This window comes from Ptychodera flava, chromosome 12, assembly GCF_041260155.1.
Source record: "Ptychodera flava strain L36383 chromosome 12, AS_Pfla_20210202, whole genome shotgun sequence".
In the NCBI taxonomy this organism is placed as follows: domain Eukaryota; kingdom Metazoa; phylum Hemichordata; class Enteropneusta; family Ptychoderidae; genus Ptychodera; species Ptychodera flava.
This window is the reverse complement of record NC_091939.1, coordinates 1,140,881-1,160,234: the sequence shown is the minus strand read 5'-3', so window position 1 is coordinate 1,160,234 and position 19,354 is coordinate 1,140,881. Positions and strand designations below refer to the sequence as shown.

Here is a 19,354-nt window from a genome sequence, read left to right as displayed (position 1 = left end):
AATTTTCCTCTTTGATGTTGCCCCTCATACATGTAAGTTTCCATTGTAGAAATATGAATATTAATGGCAATGTGCTTTTTGATACATAATAGTGTAATACCAGTACAAGAGCTATTGTCATAGGAACAGTTTACTCAAAGTTCATCTTATATTCATGGGAATCACATAACTGACATGTTATGTCAAAAATAAGTAGTCTTGGAATACGTCAAGTCGGAGATGATACTTTTCAGTGTCACGATATGTCATACAATCACATTTACCATTCATTACAATCCGTAGCCGCTTTAGTTGAATAGTCAGACAAACCAATGTTGACAGGTTTCCAATTTTTTCTGGAGAATTATTCATTCATGTCACTACTTGTTGGTTGAAATGTCACTTGATGCATAAATTGCCTCTTTGGAGGGATTTCTATCAAGCAGCCCACTAGTCTTTGAGTGTACGGTACTGTACTATTGCAGGTTGCCACTGTGTTACAGACATAATCAAAAGATAAAATGCTTGATAGCTGTAGATTGGCATTTGAATTAAGCCTTATAAGTTCCTAAGAAACAATGATCTAATTTTTCAAATTTTGTCTGTGAAACACAGCCCTGTTATTTAAAGATTACATCATATGAAGCTTTATGATTAGTTGTACAGGTATTCTGGTATACATGTATGGAAGGGTAACTTGACACATGAAGTTTAACAATACTTTGAACCTTTGATCCTCCACTTTAAAGGAATAGGGTTATCAGAACTGCACCTGTGTGACTTTCTTGTATACAAACAATTTATTTCATCCATTATATCTAAATGCATCCCATCATCAAAAAGCTAGAACATTTAAATTTTACCACATACATTATCACAAACATGTTTTAACCCTTTTCCTGCCAAGTCCATATTTCACCATCAGGTCAAGATGGTTTAAATTAATGAAACACAACATATTCCATATGGTGTACGGTATTTTAACATAATACTGTACATTTGAAGGCTGTTGAAAATATAAATACTGTAAACTTGATTTTTTTGGACTAAAGATGCTATAACATACCAAGCCAAGCGGGTGAAAATACATCATGTTTGGGCTCAATACCGCTTTTTACTGACTTGGCTGATGGGGAAGTAATAGTCTTAAGGTAATATGCACCTCGAAAGTGAAAGACTTAAACTTTTGCTCTAACTTTCCTCAAGGAATCTTTCAATCATTCTCTTTCAAAATCAAGAATAAAAATAGCGGTCACTGTGCAAATTTTGGTAATAGAGAAACAAATTACCCAAGATTTACCGATATTAGAAATTCAAAATGGCCGCCATCCCTGTGTTAACTCTATGGAGAAAAATAAAAAATTTTGAATTTCGAAAAACTAAGCCGGTGAAATGTTTTCTTTCACCAAGAGCTTTAAAATGAACCCCCACATGTAGTATATCAGAAGAGAATTGTAAAAGTTTGAGAGTCCAAATATCTGTCCCCGAGGTGCGTTCTACCTTAAGACTGTCTGGTAGGAAAAGGGTTAACTCAGTTGCCAAAATACCTTGGATAGTGTTGACATTGGTCGTACAGGTCCCATACAACCTTTGCGTTACAGTTACGATAACCCCCTTCATCAAAATGTTCACACTTTGATGTGCACAAAATAAAGATTTTGAAACCTCCTAGCCTTGTGTGTGTCATATTTCAAGTGTTGTTTTGGGTTTTCATCTATTAGACCATGCAGTATTATTTCTCCCAGCAATGGTGTCTGTTAGGTAAATACTTTACGTATGTCATTACAAGAAATGAACCTTCAATTTTTACTGTTGGCTTCTACATAAACAAAATCAGCACATTTTGTTAGTGTTTAGAAATAAACATATGATGTTCCTGCAACTGTAAATAGCAAAGCGAAATCTGCTGCATATCTTGAAATGTGTAACACTTACCAAATTCATGTCTCTCTATCTCTATGTCAACGACAAATATGGTACGGTATATATGGGTAGTGTGAAGAGAAAACATGTTTTTTATGCTTTTCAATTGGACACGACAGACATGTGCAGTTAATGGTTGAGTTTTTGTCAGTTTCCTTCTGGGAAATGTGATTATATATTGTCCATTCACAATGCTTTTAAATTTATTTAATTATTTTCTTTTAGTTGATTATACTAACAAACTCAGTCAGTCCACATAGAAATAAGCTAATCACAAATTTTGAACATTCAAGTCTTTATGTCTCCCTTGACTGCTGTTTTCTTTGCAGACGACTGGTAGAAAAGCTTGATAATATGAAGAAGAATGCATTAGGCAATGGTTACACACAGTGTGTGTTGTGTGGAGATGAGTTTGGTCTGCTTGGCGCCTCACCATTGGAATGCAGTGATTGCAACAAGGTAATAACAAGTCATGGTGACTCAGTGAAAGTCAATAAAAGAATATTGACCTCATTGCATCAAGGTAATAACAAATCATAGTGACTCTGCGAAAGTCAATAAAAGAATATTGACCTCATTGCATCAAGGTAATAACAAATCATAGTGACTCTGCAAAAGTCAATAAAAGAATATTGATCTCAAACCACGAGCTCTTCACTGATAATCGATCTACGTGATGCTATATTGACTTTGTTTACAACCATACAGTGACAGCCCAGTGTTCCATCTGGGATGTCAAAACAGGGGGCCACTGCCGCCCCCTACTCCTGTCCCAAAGGAACCATTTTAGAAAATCAGGGGGCCATCATCAACACACATGTAATATCTTTGAATTTTCTGCAGAAAATACTATAGTCTATCAAGTCAAGAAAAGGAGAATAAAAGAGATTGCACCCCGTAACCAACCAAGCCTACAGGCCCAACAATGGCAACAGCAAACTAACCTTTTGGTTTGATTCAGTTGTTTACTTAACTTAGAGTACGTGATGAATTATTGATATATATGCTGGACTTGAAGAACTGTACAAATTGCTAGGGACTGTGATATTGGCTGTGGAGATGATCAAAGCTTAGTGCACCAGTAGGATTTCTCTGAGAGAGATCCCAATTTGCATGCATCAACAATTGCTCATACACTGATACAGCATGAGAGAATAACCCATGCGACCTAAATAAAGTGATCGATACATCAACTTTTTTACATTGGAGATTTATAATCAATGGTTCTGACTAAAAGGTTTCACACAACGATGTTGTTCTATGCATAGAGGCGGCTACTCTTGAAAACAAGATATGTCTGACCTGAAATGTTGCTGTTCAAAGCAATCATCGGACCAAGCATGGATGCTTTCCTTGAAGTGCTCAATGTTTGTATGGACAGTAGACATCACAGACGCTTCAATTTAAGGGCCTGCCCTATCATCTTTGCCTAAGGGGTTAATTCATCAACTACTGGTGTTAAAAATCTGAGTGGCAACTAGCCTTTTGCCATTACGCCATGGCTACTGCCGTTGTTTACATTCATCGGCTATATGCCACATGCACACAGCCCCTATGCACCGTCGCCCCGAAGTCCTTTCTACCCAGCTTCCTACGCACCACCATACCGGTATCAGTGTTGGGTATTGAAATCGTTTTACATGTCACACTATGACTGAGGTGATGACCTTCGGCAAGCCCAATGTCACTGCACGAATGTATGAACTATGTGAAATCTGAGTGACCGAACCATTCAGAGAATGTTGCGGCCTCCGTGGCATATCAAACAGTGAAATGAGGGCTGTTCAAGATTTTATTGCGCGAATTGCACAATTGCTCGTCCTAGAATTAACTCTACAGTGAGATGCTTTATAGCAATTACTTTTGTTACACATTCCATGATATAATACTTGACTGTAACAGTAAATCAGACTGTATACAGTAATTGGCAGTGAATGAAGCTCCTTTGCTCGGTACATGCAATGAAAGATGGGTCAGTATTTAATATTATCAGTAATGATTCTACGTGCCATTTAAAGTTTTACTCATATGCCATAATGCTGCATGACTCTACCTTTATGGTAGACAGGTCACAGGTTTGAGGGAATTTTTCCACTTGAATAATTCCCTACACAGACTGTAAATCTTTATTTTACCAATCTGCCTGACCGTTGGCATGAAAGTAACGATGTTGACGTCAATTCACCAGAGGCTTTGCCATTTACATTAAAGACTAGTGGTTTATGTCCAATGGTGTCAATGTTTGGCACTTTTAGTGAACATTCAACAACAGAAATAAAACATATTTGATTTAATGTGTGTGTTTTCTTCTACCGTAAGCTGCAGTACGGTATATTGGTGTGTGGCATTACTGTTCCATACCATGATTGTTGACATGATCTATCATCATATAGGTGACTAAAACTGCCATCTGCCCAGCCATAGTAAAATGACAAAACTAGCTTCCTTTCTTCAGAAAAACGTGCCAAAAGCTGAAAAGACTATCAACTAGAGTTTGCCTCCAGATTACAAAACTGAATGCTTTGTGTAGGCTTCTAAATATAAAAGATTTCTTGTATGAAACACAGCAAGAAATGGTAGACTGGCTTTGGTTGATATTTGATCCACAGTTTATCCTTAATTATATTATATCAGTGCAATTTACCATCAAAAACCTTATTTTGCATGTTTTAAATTTACAAAGTTTATTATGGTCCCCTTAATCAGAACCAAGTCCTCCTTAATTTTCAAGCAGATAGAGATACTGGCCCAGTGTGAGAGAAAGCTGGAGAAAACACTGGATGTGCCCAGAATTATTGAACAGTTGTCCTAGCAGCTTTCTCCATAAAACATGAGACCATATTTAAATAATTTCACATTTCCATAGTGGTGAAAATCCCCAAGACATGATCATATTGATGACTATTCTAGCAGGTTGCAATGGCGTGCTGCATACTTTATTTTATCCATTAAAATTAATATGTCATTATTCACAATTTTCCAAGCATTCGTGACTTCCATGAAGGGCGCCCTACAGGCTTTCATCATTATGCTTCATGGATCAAACTGCTTTCATTTGCATTGAAAAAACATAACTTACAGAAATAAAAAAATCCTTGCAGGTACTTTCAGTCGTTTGTCAATTTAAAAGGAAATTCAGAAGTCATTCTCATGTCTATTGAAAATTCTCTGTACAATAGAAGAAAATATCATTTCATAATTATGTACGTGTACATGTATTCTTAAGAGCAGAAAACTTGAAATTTGACTTGACTTCAAATGTTTTTCTCTTACAATATATCTTACCTTTACTGGGTAGCCAATCTTTGTCACATCTGATCTGCAGACTGCTTAGTTTTCAGTCTTATGGTGTAGCGTCTAGGGCAGATAGCTTTCGCTGTAATGTTGCATTTTGACAGCATTTCATAATTTATTCCAAGTGTTGGACACACCATCAAGTATAGTCTGGTATTTATTGAAAAAAATAGTCATTTGAATTTCGGGACATGTTTATTTTATTCCCGGAAAATCTCTACCCAACAAAGACTAAGTTTTCTGTGATGTCAACACTGTCAAAAACATCTGAACAAAATGTTTCGATAGAGAGAATGTGTAAAATGAATGTAAAATAAGTAATCTCTGAATGTATTTCATATCAAACTGTATATCAAAATGTACCCTGTATTCTACAGCAGTGGTCCCTGTCTACTACGGATTGTACCCTGTCTACTGTGGAATTTAACCTGTCTACTGTGGAATTTACCCTGTTTACTGTGAAAGAGTACCCAGTCTGTAACGGCCTTGCTGTATTTTTAATGCCAGTTTTCTCAATACAATTTATAACAGCTTGCCATGAAATAGTGTATGATTGCCCAAAATGTTTTTTTGTTTTCTATTTCATCAGATTTAGAGTTCAATTATCTGGTTTAATTGAATTGAATTTTTCAGGCAGTGTGTACGAAATGTGGTGTGGATACAATGAATAGTCACAGAGAAGCTGTATTGCTTTGTAAGATTTGCAGTGAACACAGAGAGGTGAGTTGTTGTTTGATGGTTTGACAAGTGAATGACTGTCCCTCAGTAAGGTGAATTATTTTGTCATGGCACCTAGAGCTTGACATCCTAATAATAAAGACAAGTTTTCATTGTAATTTTTGATATGTATTTGCTCATGTGAATTTACTTTTCTTGTCAAAATGCATCACACTACCAAAGGGCTTTACTTTATCCCCGTTTCATCAAAATCCGATTATATGCAACAGATATTGTCAAAGTCATAGTTCTTCTAAGGCTTACAAAGACTGTTGAGGCTATGTGCTGTGTGCAGAGGAGCTGATTGGCTGAGAGGAATTTGCAGGGAAACAAGTTGACAGCTGATAGTTATCAAGGAGCCAGAAAGAAGCAGTGTGGCAAGTTCACAAAACAAACACAGATTAGGCTTCCAGTAAACACAACCATATACCAGCACAGCATCCTGACATAGAGATCATTTTTTTTCCAGATGTGGAAACGGTCTGGTGCGTGGTTTTTCAAGAGCATTCCAAAATATGTAATGCCAGAGAAAAAGTCAGATGCACAGAAATACCAGACAGTTGGTGGACGACGTATTGAGCCAAAAGCCCGAAATCGCAAGCCAGGTGGAGCTAGAAATTACAACACTTGGTCAAGGGGTAGGGATGCTAAAAGTATGTTCAGTTTTAAACTTCTAGAAGTGATATGTTGTGCAGGATAAACCTCCCCTGTTGTGAAGTGGTTCCATCCAAGATGTCTGATGGTCAGTAATCCTGTTATGTGATCAGTGTATAGACTTGGGTTGCTATATTGTTGACTCCACCCCAGTAACATTTGTCTCCTTGATGTCAGGTTTGTACAAAAGTCAAACCTTGTAACAACAAACGCTGTGATTCAAACTGCTCCTTGCTTATACATGTTAGGGTCCAATTGTAGTATTGCCCGAAACACACGGTAGTTCAATTGTTCTATCGTAAATGATATGGAATCACCATGTTTTGGGAAAAGATGTTATCAGATCATTGTTTTTACAAGGTTTGACTTTCAGTCTGTGAAACAAACTTCTAAAAGTAGCAGAACAATATTGTCATTCAACAGTCAGAGTGTTTTTGTGAATTTTCAGAATTATGACATAGAAAATGGCAAAATTGCTCATTCATTAAATACATAAAACCACCAGATATTAACTGAAAATGCTCACGTGTTTCAGTATATTGCAGTTATGTGTAAATTTGAACCTTTGCCACATGTTTGTAACTTCATTGAAAGTATTATGATCAACATAATGAACAGTAATCACCGCCGATTAATTCTAAAAGGTCATGAAGCATACAAATATGTAATTAGCTGAAATAAAAATATTAGAGTTCTTTGACTGCTGTCATTGTATCACCATTTTATATAGCAAGTGTAATTACTGTTGGCCAAGTCCTTCAAGCCATATATGCCTAGCTGTGAAAGCTCATTAGATATGCAAATTATAAATTAGCTAACATGAAAATGTGAAATGACTTTCCATATTGTTTTAGCCAGGTATAATCATCAATGTACATAGCATGGTTTGCCAACTTTGATCAATTAAATCCCAGTATATATCCCCAATAAGCAAAGTTCATTAAATATGTAAATTAGGAACGACTTAAGTAAAAATGCTTAATGATTGCCAATAATGTTGTATCATGGTATCTGCAATATATGTAGCAAGTTTTGTCAACTTTGGTCAAGTCAATTCAGATATATATCTCTAATTAGGAAAGTTCATTAAATATGGAAATTAGGAATTGGCTGAAGAGAAAATGCTTAATGACTTTCAATAATATTGTATTATAGTGTCTTTAATGTACATAGCAAGTTTCATCAATTTTGATCAAGTCAATTCAGATGAATATCCCTAATTATGAAAATTCATTTAATATGCAAATTAGGAATTGGCTGAAGTAAAAATGTCCTTTGACTTTTAATAATGTTATATCACAGTATCTTTGATGTATATAGCAAGTTTCAACAACTTCAATCAAGTTAATTCAGATATATATCCCTGAAAGTTCATTAAATATGCAAATTCGAAATTGGCTGAAGTAAAAATGCTTAAAGACTTTCAAAAATATTGTATCATAGTAGCTCCAAATACATGTGGCAAGTTCCATCAACGTCGGTCCTGTCCATTCAAATATATATCCCTAATTAGCAAAGTTCATTAAATGTGCAAATTAGGAATTGGCTAAAGTTAAAACGCTTAATTACTTTCAATAATGTTAAATAATAGTATCTTTAATATACATACCAAGTTTGGTCAATTTTGATCAAGTCAAATCAGACATATATCCCTAATTAGGAAAGTTCATTAAATATGCAAATTAGCAACTATCTTTCATGTAACCCCCTAATGGTTCCCACTGCTGATATATCTTGGTGTGATCAACATTTGTAGCAAATCTCATCAAATTGTGTGTAGTCGTTTTGAATGTATATCCGTTTTTTCTAAAATCATTAATCATGCAAACGAGTAAAAAGTATTCAAGCCAGACCCACCAAAAACTAATCAGATCTTGCCATTTGCTAACTGAATGTATGTACCAGATTTGATTCTGATCTGACTAACCGTTTTGAGATATCAGACCAACAGACAGACAGACAGACAGACAGACACACGGACACACACACAGACAGACAGACAGACAGACATCGCTGCGACATATGCTCACGTGTGTAAACACGTGAGCAAAAAATGTGAAAACTTGTTGTCAAAATCTTGTCTAAAGGAAAACGTCAGTTTTTAGCCCAAGCATTTCAAGTTCTTTAATAATATTTCAACCATATCCTACCAAAATAGCCAGAAACTTCTTTAGTAATATTTCAACCATATCCTACCAAAAAAGCCAGAAACTTTTAAAATCTGTTGTTTCAAATGTACAGTAGTTAAGATAAATTCAAAGAGATCATTATCAGTCATATTGGTATTCATGGGAAGGCATTGCTAATTTGCATGTTTTAATTTTCAAATTGTTCATCGACAAATGGTTTACAGAAAGGCACAGAGTGTCTCTGGCAATGCAGAAAAAACGCTCTTCCATCAAATATTTGACATTTTCAGCTTGGTAAGGGGTGGTTTTAATACATTTTTCTACAACTCCGGTAGATCAATTGAATGACATGAAATCGGGTCACTCTGTAGAGAATTGTCTTTTAGTCCTTATGGCAAAATGATTGAATATTTCAACGAGTTTTGACTGGAGCTTTACATGACCTCCGGTGACCTTACAGTGCACCAGGTGGCCACTTTGTGTCAGATCAGTCAGTATGGTACAATAGTATTCAACATTGAAATAATTACTGAAACCATTATACGGTACCGGATGGCTGTACTGTTCCAATCTTCTTGAAATTTCAGCAATTACCATATATCTGATCCTTATATTTCAACATCTTAATTTGTTTATTGGATTTACTTGTTATGATACAATTCAAATGACATGCTTAAAGTGGCACTCACACTTGGTAACATTTTTAAAGCACATTTTTTTAATGCCAATGGTCGATATTTGACGAGGCGACTGCGCGCGGATCGCGAGATATTGATAAAAACATGTCTTCTAAAAAGTAAAAGTTTGAATTCCGGTGGCCCACCTAAATTCAGCTTCCGAACATCGAACGTTCGGCACTGGGGCCATTGTCAACTAAGCTATGGAGTACAAGTCTACGCTGACGCTGCTGTACGCCACAGTACCACTGGCGTCGGTGATCAGTCATGGCCTCTGGGAGAAAGCTGAGTCTTACTGACTTGGCGTATAAACGAAAAACAATTTTTGCTGATTCCACCAGAATTGGCAAAGGTGACTAGCACAGTTACGTGCAGTTGATACACAGCGGCCGCCGCATGATATGCATAGACGCATGCCACGCGTGCATACCACGCGAGCGGCGTACTGTGTGGCAGACGACAAAATGTAATCATCGGAGGCGGCTAATATTTGACATCTAAAAACTGATGTTTATGTGGTATTGGTTAAAAATATAATACAACCGATTTAGAATAATGAAAATGACAAAAACTAAGGAAAAGTTATTCAAAACTTACCTGAGGTAAAGGCATAATGCTGTATATAAAGTCTTTGCAGTGGGAAGTAAATTAATTACGTCGTTCAAACTTATTGTAGACTCCCTAGAATATCGTCAATCAGCACAACAACAAACCTTCGGGGGATTTCGAGTCAAAATTAGAACGATCGTAAAACTTCGGGATGTGAAAAATACGCTCGGGAAATGACATGTTTTTATCGATATCTCGTGATCCATGCGCAGTCGCCAAGTCAAATATCGACCGTTGGCATTAAAAAAATGTGTTTTAAAAATATTACAAAGTGGGAGTGCCTCTTTAAGGTACCTCTAAAAGAATCAACTTTGTCCATACTGCTCAGGGGATTTGTATGTCTGTAATATCATGTTGTCAGTGAACACTATGCATGCTACCTCTGTGAGGACACTACTCAACCAATCACAGTGAAGCTCTTCTTATCCCAAGCCATTATTTAGCCAATCACTGGAAAGTGTTTCTGGGTAATATTAGACAAAGTCAGTGATATAATTGGCTGCATAAACTGATATTTAGATTTGTCGTCACATGATACAGGTGTATTGTTAATAAAGGTGATGGAGTACTGGTACATGTACATGGGCAAAGTAAACTGAGAGAGTTGTCCAGCAGGAGAGAAAAAACAGTAAAACTTAGATCCAAACAAATTTTCTTTCAAAAATGTTGACTTTCCATCATGTTGCAATGTAGATGAGTTGTATGATTTGTCAACCATAGTTGAGTATTAGACTTGTAATGATCTGCTTGTCTGTCATCACAATTCACATTTCTTATAAAACCAAGGAAATTCGCACTAGATTTAGCAGAATGTACAGTTCAGAGTACGGTGTAGACTTTAGAACAAACATCTAATCTCAATTAATAATGTAGTTCCTAGAAAGGTTCCTCTACAAAAATATCATTGTAAATTCTAGAGTTCACTGTGATTCATAAATTGTATTTGAACAATGACGTCATTGTAATAGTATTGTCTGATTTTCTCAACAGACATTATTCATCGGACCAAATTATCCTTTTATTTATTTCTGCTCTATATACAATTTTTCAATGATACCTTTGGCTTGAGAATAAACAGCATAGTTAGTTTGGTACAGACCCGACTGATTTTATTTCAGTTGATTGTAGAATTTTTCAAAAGGCTCATCTCCCATGTTGATAATAACCAATTGATTGATGTCACCACCAATGACTTTTGAACCAAGAACTTTGTCAGTTTCTCTCAAGATACGATTAGAAATTCCAATCCACAATCTGTGAGGTCATTGATTATTTAATCATGAAGCAATCCTTTACTCTGGAGGAATTTTCTGGAAAACCATTGCATCAGACTGAGTGACTAATGAGTGGGCACTGATTACGTGAGTGGGCAGACACACAATTACTGATGGAAATCAGGAAATACGTTGGATGTAGAATGAGATGTCAAAGAAACTGAAAATGAAAATAACGCTGGAATGGGAGAATGCAGGGATTGCTGACCGGATGTGTAAAAACTCTGTTAGCAAGTTATCATCAGCTTTGTGAAATGGTTTTTAATCTACTTTGTGGTAAAATGTTTAAAGTTTAGGACCATTTCTTCAGTTAACCTTCTTTAATTCAAAATACCGTACATCTTGTCAAAATATACCATAAACCATTTTAACCCTTTGAGCGACAAAGTCTATTTTTGTCACCTTTACAAAATATACCATAGTTGAATTTTTTCTGATTTTTTCCAAAATTTTGAAAAAAAACTGTAGTTAATTAAATTTGATGTCCATTTGCTCCAAAATTATCAAAACAAATGCAGAAAAATTCATAAAAATTGGTAAAATGTTGCCCTAAAATTTTGGTGAGAAAAATTACAGTACTCAAAGGGTTAATTTCTCAGTGAATTTCAAAAGCGGTCATACATAAAGACTGATTGATGTTTCAGTTGTCAGGTTATTCTATTCTCTAAATACACAACTGAATGATTTTAACAGTGAGAGAAATGAAAAATGGTGTTCATCATTATGCCAGACTGAGTATAGCTTTACTTCAGGTTGTCAACCACATCTTGAAACATCTGTGTTTGTGTTCATTTGCATGTCAGATACACAGTCAGAAAGTTCAAGGAGTTGTATTTGCTTCAGTATGTGAGACGACTTTGGCTCTTGACATGCCATCCAATGATGTGATTTCCGGAAGTTGAAATGTCAGTGTGTCACTACACAGATGAGAATAATCTGTCGATAAACTAAGAACAGAGAAGGCGATAGCTCTCTAATGCCTTGTGTCCACTCTCTGTCAGGTTGTGATTTGTCTTTTTAATTTGAAGTCTTTGAATTCCCACCTACCCAGTGCAATGAACACATTAAGTTGCAATCAATTAACAAGGATGTGGTCAAACATTGATAGATTTTCTGTTGCAAAGTAGTCACAGTGCATCTTCCTAGCATCCAGTCTTTTCGATTTCCTCTTAATCTAACATAGCTAGGGGTACCATACTTTTTCATAAAGATATTTGTTCTTCCTATGAAAGTATTTTAAAAAGAGGATCTCTTCTTGACAGTGTTAAAATATAAAATAAACCATCAAATAGAATATTAAAATGCCAGGGGCTATCTGCAACATCATTTACCATGAATTGATATCCAGATCAATGATTTATTTCAACTCTGAACATTTGTCCAGCTGCATGAATGCTGGAGGGAATTTCATCGGATACAGGCTATCATATCACACACCTGTGTGCTTTGTGTCCGTTTACAATACATTACTGTACAGGAAATCATTTGCCTCAATAATTGATTTTATTCTCCTTCGATTGTTTTCAATGTTGCAGCTGGTTATGGAAGCGAGTCTGAGTCGGAGTCATCCAGCAGTTCTGAAGATGAAGTTAGTATTGGACGTAAACGTAAAACCAAAAGAAATGATTCCGGTAAGTGTACAACCGACTGATTGTGATATAAAGACGGTAGTGTAAGATATGTCGTCGTGAGATGAGTGTTTGAAAACCATGATGAGATGTGTTTAAGCATTAATGAAATTGCTAACACTACTAACATTAACAGAATCTTTCTTGGCCATCAGTGATGGTTTATTCCTGGTGCAGATGCCTCCAGTCAATACATTGCTGTAGACACTCATTTGTAAAGCACTTCTTGACGTAACTTTCCTCTCACACTCTGATATCCCAACTCTGCCCAAAATAAATTAAAAATGTTTGTTCATTTTGGTGAGGGTTTATGTTGAACTATGGTAGATGTTTTCCTTAATTTACATGTGAGCATCCTTACAAATATCAAAGAACAAATTCTGGATGCTGGACAATATATCCTTACACCATCCCATAATACTTTCCAAAGTTTTCATCCAGCTGTCAAATTAACGTCTCTATTACCCCATTAAGGTATGGATTTCATTAAATGATTTTTACTGAGGAAATAAATCTGCCGTTTGCTTGTATTGGCCTGATTAAGACCACATCAACCAGGCTTTTTTCAGCCACTGAATTGATAACCAGGCTACATATCGGTAATAAGATAATCATATCACATTTCATATTTGAAACCAATTTTTACTGTTATTCATCTTACAGACTTCCATAAAATACTTTTTATAAATGACTTTGCATTATGAATTCATGTGTAGGCATGTTAAAGTAATGAGCAACTGGAAAATACATTTTATATTATTTTTATGATTTTTATGACTAGTGTCTTACGTGATGAAAAATAATTATCACAGGTCACTGTGCAAATATTCTGATCAGTGAGTCAAATTTATTCATATATACTTACAATTCAAATCGCTGCTTTCCTCTGTGACTGCACTTTTGGAATATAAGTAATGTTTCAATTTTCATGAAAACAAGACGACAAAAAGTTGATCTTCTCAACAGTTTCACAATAATATTTTGAGAATCTGAAAACTTTTTCCAGTGTGCATTCTGCTTCCATCAGTCAGTAAAGTTTCTATTTTGTTATTTAACTCTGAACCTAACAAAGCAGAGAATATTGTTTTAGCTGTGTATGCCATTACAAAGCGTAGCTTTGAACAGACATATTGGTGATCACGTGACTCAGGAATTGCTTTCTGCAAAGACTGTTACTAGTGACCACAAGATTGTATGTAATAGCCTCAAGATTTGATAAAAAGGCATGCTTGCCTGCCAATACGATGATTATAGGATAATGGAACATGGCTGTCTCCTGTCAGTCTAGTCTTAAACTTCAGTGTGGTAGATCAGGATGTGTGTCTGAATGTAACATTTAGATTGAATGCCAGGCTAGGGGAATTACTCAAGACAACTTTTGTTGCAGTAGGTACGTGTATTCATCATGCACCAACAAACAGATTGACAGTGAAAATTAAAATTTAAGTCAAATCTGTGTGATAATATTGAATAATCAAGAATGAATGGATGCCACTGACAATACAGACTTCAGTCTGCACTGTCGGACAATCATTCACATCTCAATGTAATCATCATTTAATCAGAAAAATTTTTGCCTTGTGAATAGATGATAAAAATTGAATACCCATCTTGTTCAGTGTTCAGATGTAGGTGAAGAGAATTTTGGCAAGGATACACAGATATTGCTATTTTTTTCCGCACATTATTGATTGTTCTGTGGCAAAACTCTTTCATGGTTCAAAAATATTTTGTTGAAAACAATGTAGTGGTATTAAAGAATTCTGATAAGACGCACTGAGATTGTTTTATTTGGAGGTTGTGAAAAGATAAATGAATAGGTATCCCTTTGAAAAATGGAACTGTTTTACAAAAGTATTGTTAATAAATATTGTAAAGCTGCCTTGTGACAATTTCAAACTTAAGCAGAGATGATTCAAAGTAGTGTTGTATGCTGAATGATCCTATTCCATCTATTAGTATTGAAATTTACAACTTGAAGGTTGTTAACCCAATGAGCGCTGTAATATTTCCCACCAAAATTTTAGGGCAACATTTTACCAGTTTTTGTTAATTTTTCTGTAATTGTTTTGATAATTTTTGACCGAACAGACATCACATTTCATTGGCTACAGTTTTTAATCAAAATTTTGGCAAATATCTGAAAAAAATTTGACTAGAGTTACATTTTATAAAGGTGACAAAACTTGACTTTGGCGCTCAAAGGGTTAACCAGAACAGATATTGTTTTTGAAGTTTTAAACTTTCCTAGAAATAACTGAGTTCATGTCCAGCATATTGTCTTTGGTTTATTTGTAGCAAGTGAAAAACCATTTCTAAGTGAAGGATTGCATGTTATGCATCCATGAAAACCACAGTCCTACCACTTATAGCATTTCAACCTATGATTGCAAATCTGCAATAACCAAGTACCAGGTATTTGCTGCAAGTAAATGGACACTTAGAGTGATTAGGTAAAGTTCTGGTGACCTCACTGACTCTGACCCACGGAGCAATGACACAGTGTATGGAACCATGACATAGACTAAGTGCTTCATCTTATCAATGTAATAACACATCCACTGTAGTGCCTGGATGTAGGCCACAGGGAGTAAAGTCTTTGTTGTGCGTCCATGCACATGTAGGTTTTCAGTATTTTGTAAGGAAAAATCCACGAACTTTTCGTGCAGAATTGTTTCTCCTTGCTGATATTAAGTTGGAAAATCAAGTCATGAATTTTACATTGCAAAATAATGCAAACCTTGAATACTTCAGTCAACTATTGAACCAGGTAGTGACGTAAAATGATACCTTCAAGGACCATTTTGTTTTAGCAACATGCATTTTGTACGAGTAAACTGTCAAACAAAGCCAAATTACCGGTAATTTTGTGTTAAATTTTTAATGTTTTTTAACCCTTTTCCTGCATACTTTTGGAGGTGTGAGTTGATGCAGAACAAAGACTTGATTTACTTTGGCTTTACTTTCAGCAATACTTACTCAGTAATGCAGTTCACAGATTGCACCTTCTCAGTCGTCATGGATACAAATGTGATGAAATGTCTCCTAGAGTTAACTGTAAATCGCTGTCTGACAACTCAATTCCAAACTCTTCTCAGTCCAGAATGCCTTTCCAGCGTCAGTGTCCTTCAGTGGAAAAGCACTTTTCTCATTCCAAACCTACTTCCGCATGCATATGGTTGTTTCAATTCATGGAACTTGTTATAAAGGCAATGTGTTTTTCAGAGTTGATAAATTTTGGGAATGTAATCCTATTTTTTCTTGCAATCACATTTAAAGTACGATCTAATGAAGATATTTTGTCATTGGCCTTAATCAACAAAATGTCTCTAATACAAACCATTCATACAGTAATAGTATGATGTAAACCCAACCTTTCCTTCATGACATCATACAGTAGCAGTTGATCGGAAGAGACAGACAAGCTTTTGTGAGACTACCGTGCAAATTAATGATCAAGACTTTACTCAGCAATAGTTTGGCCCATATTGACATCATCATAAAAGTAAAAATATTACACTGGAAAATTAAAAATACACATAAAGGTTAATGTCAAGGTGTATAACTTGGCTACTACTTTCTATCCTTTGACATAGACAAGGTCAAGCAGAGAATATCTACACCTCACCTTGTAAAAAATTTGATCAACCACATGTTATGTAGTTTACTGCCGTTCACTGATGAATTTTAGAAAAGTGAATTGTAGTTCTGTCGTATACTTTGAGCTCCTCCTGTTTTCAACATTCAGTTTGCTTTAGATTGTCTGGAGTCAGACCTTACTGTACAACATATGTGACTGAAAATCGTCTCATTTGCATATCAAATTCATTTTATTTTCAAATGCCATCACTGCAACAGTGACAAGATCCAGAGTTTGCAGTTTTACCATCCAATCCCAGAATGCATCCCTGCAGTGGGCAGGTCCCCATTGATTGACGAAAAACCCATTTTGAATTAATATATCTCAGTCTTATGAAATTCTTAGTGTTACAATTGCATTCTGGGAAAACAATTGACTCTTTGATTGTTCACACAACCACTCTCACATCAGCCTTTGATTCATATTCTGTGCATGCTCTGATCTTCTCTGATCTTCTAACTTGGTAAGCATTGCCATGGCGATCTCTCTTCTTACACAAAGCAGCTCCAGAGAGTGATAGCATCAGTCTAGGCAGTATGGGTCGGCCTGGAAACCACCCCCTCTATGGCGGTAACAACATTGGCGACAGTCGTACCAGCATTGGAAGTGGGGGATGGTACGGTGGCGGTACCAGCGCCACTGAAAGTAGCCATGGGGACGCGTTACAAGATGAAACTGACAGTTTAAGTGATCATAGCAAAAGTCCAGGAGGTTGGCTTTCATCTCACAATTCTTTGCTGTTCAGCATGTTAAACATTCCAACCTGACTTGTCTCACAGTCACTCCATTGCTTGCGTATGTCATTGAAGCATGCCATTTTTTATTTGCACACTTCAGCATGCACTAGTCTACTCTTTCAGTTTCCTATCAAAATCATCTTCTTTCAAATTCCTTCCATGTTTATGGTTCTGTGTTCAGAGTAACAAACCGTAACAATATACCCATTAGGATGTTCATTTTATTTGTTATAATGCATTACAATTATTGTGTAGTCAGTTCTTGTGTAGTTAATTTTAGTGGTATACTAGGTAGTGATGTTGTCAGTAGTTTGTCAGTGTGAAGTAATTGAATGGCTTTACACTTTGTGTTCTAAAGCAGTTTTTCAAGAGTGTTGATTAGACATAGCCATAGCTATAGTCATCTGTGTAGTATGTGAATTTGTATCACTGTTTACTTGATACGTGTATCATGTGTACTTGAATGCTTGGATGTGCCAGGGTCACATCAGGGTCACATTAGGTCAGTGACCTTTAGCCATACATGAATGTAATTGTTCAACAGAAATTGTATTTTAACAAAGCGAAATCACAACTATCTACACCATGACTGATAGGTATACTGGTACATTCACGTAGAAAAATGGAAGTTACTATTTAGGCATGTGTTATGTGTATCAGTATATGGAGCATTAAGTTCCTCTCTGATGTGCTGTAACCAATGTTTGTTTTAAATGATTGCCAAAAATTTAAAATTTCATGTATATAAATGGAAAAAAGCTTTAACATTTTGTGTATTTAGATAAATTGTTTAGCTAAAAGTGGATTGTTGAAATTGCTGCAAGTGTGCTAGATCTCGGTTGTTGAGCATTTTCAACTTTTTATGGATATTATGTAGATGAAACTATGACCAACATAATGAAATGTGCAACTTTTCATCAGATTTAATCTGAAACAGAATGATCTCAATAACATCTGTAATCTAGAACTGCACTTATCTCTTCTTGAAATGATCTGTCAGTCACCAGAAAGTGTGATAAGTATCTTGCCAGGCAATGTTCCACTGATCAAAGTTAATCTAAACTTTTCAGAGTGGTTTGTCTGTTGTCCACGATGAAAACAACAAATTAATCCTGTTATACCTAGCAATAAGTACCAGTGTTAGAACTATTCTATTCATGATTTCATTTGATGTTAGCATTGTGTTTGGAAACATAAAGAACACTTTAAAATCAGTTTCAACCTTTTCTACTCGAGCTCCTCTCTAAACGTTCTTTATGGTGTACAGTATGGTATCTCAAAACTAATAAGGTACCATACATGGTAAATATGGAGAGGTTCTGGACAAATTCAGGTTCAAAATAGTACATGGTTCTAATTATAAAACTTCAATTTCAGATCTGAGTCGCACTAGTTCCATACGTTCAGCTGCAAGTACTTCAGCCACCATTTCAGCCAGGGCAGAAGATGATGATGAAGAGGATGTAGACAGAGCGTTCACAAGTTACGGCAGCAATGGTCACAGCCAGCATGGATTTAGAGGCTATGGACAACAGACGGTAGATAGTCCAATCAAAGAAGAGAGATTGGTGGCCACGCCACCTGACGACAGACAAGATGAAGAGCAGTACTTTGAATCAAGTCCAGATGATGAAGGATGTAAGTGTTTTTTTCAGTCTATTTGAAATGTGAAAACTACATGTATAATCAATGCCATTGATTAATTTATGACGAACAAATCTTCAATGAAGAATGTTCTGGAGAAGCTATAGATGTGTCCCTAACACTCTCATATTTTGTAGTTCAGGCCAGACAATTTTCACTTCTGATAGTCTGCATTGATAACAATCCATCGTCATTGATATTCATTGCAAGTCTGTGACTTCTGTCTTCTTCTGCTAAATTTACTCCAGCCTCATTCTGCATTCTGAGTAGTTTCTAATATATAGCTGGTGTCTCTAGAGGGCGCTGTCACAAGCAGACGACTTTCATACAAAACTAGTGGAAAAATCACCTACTGCTTCCTTGAATCTGATGTTTGAAAAGCAATAAATGTTCTTTGTAGTAGGAAAGTTTCTGTTAAATTCCTTATACTTACAAAATCATATGCTTGA

The 19,354-nt window shown here is 35.8% G+C and overlaps 1 protein-coding gene across 9 annotated transcripts in view; it reads left to right on the top strand.

Moving 5' to 3' along the window:
- The window catches only part of LOC139144666 (double C2-like domain-containing protein beta), a 90,563-nt gene that overhangs the window by 54,941 nt on the left and 16,268 nt on the right, over positions 1-19,354 (top strand). For 2 of the 9 annotated variants that reach the window (XM_070715387.1, XM_070715388.1), the window contains exons 4-9: positions 2,232-2,361; positions 5,830-5,916; positions 6,383-6,551; positions 12,792-12,887; positions 17,029-17,235; positions 18,639-18,899. In XM_070715387.1, the coding sequence (XP_070571488.1) occupies positions 2,232-2,361; positions 5,830-5,916; positions 6,383-6,551; positions 12,792-12,887; positions 17,029-17,235; positions 18,639-18,899 (950 nt within the window). Of the gene's footprint in view, positions 1-2,231; positions 2,362-5,829; positions 5,917-6,382; positions 6,567-12,791; positions 12,888-17,025; positions 17,236-18,638; positions 18,900-19,354 lie in introns of all 9 variants that reach the window. The other 7 variants (XM_070715384.1, XM_070715385.1, XM_070715382.1 and 4 more) reach the window with 5 other exon arrangements.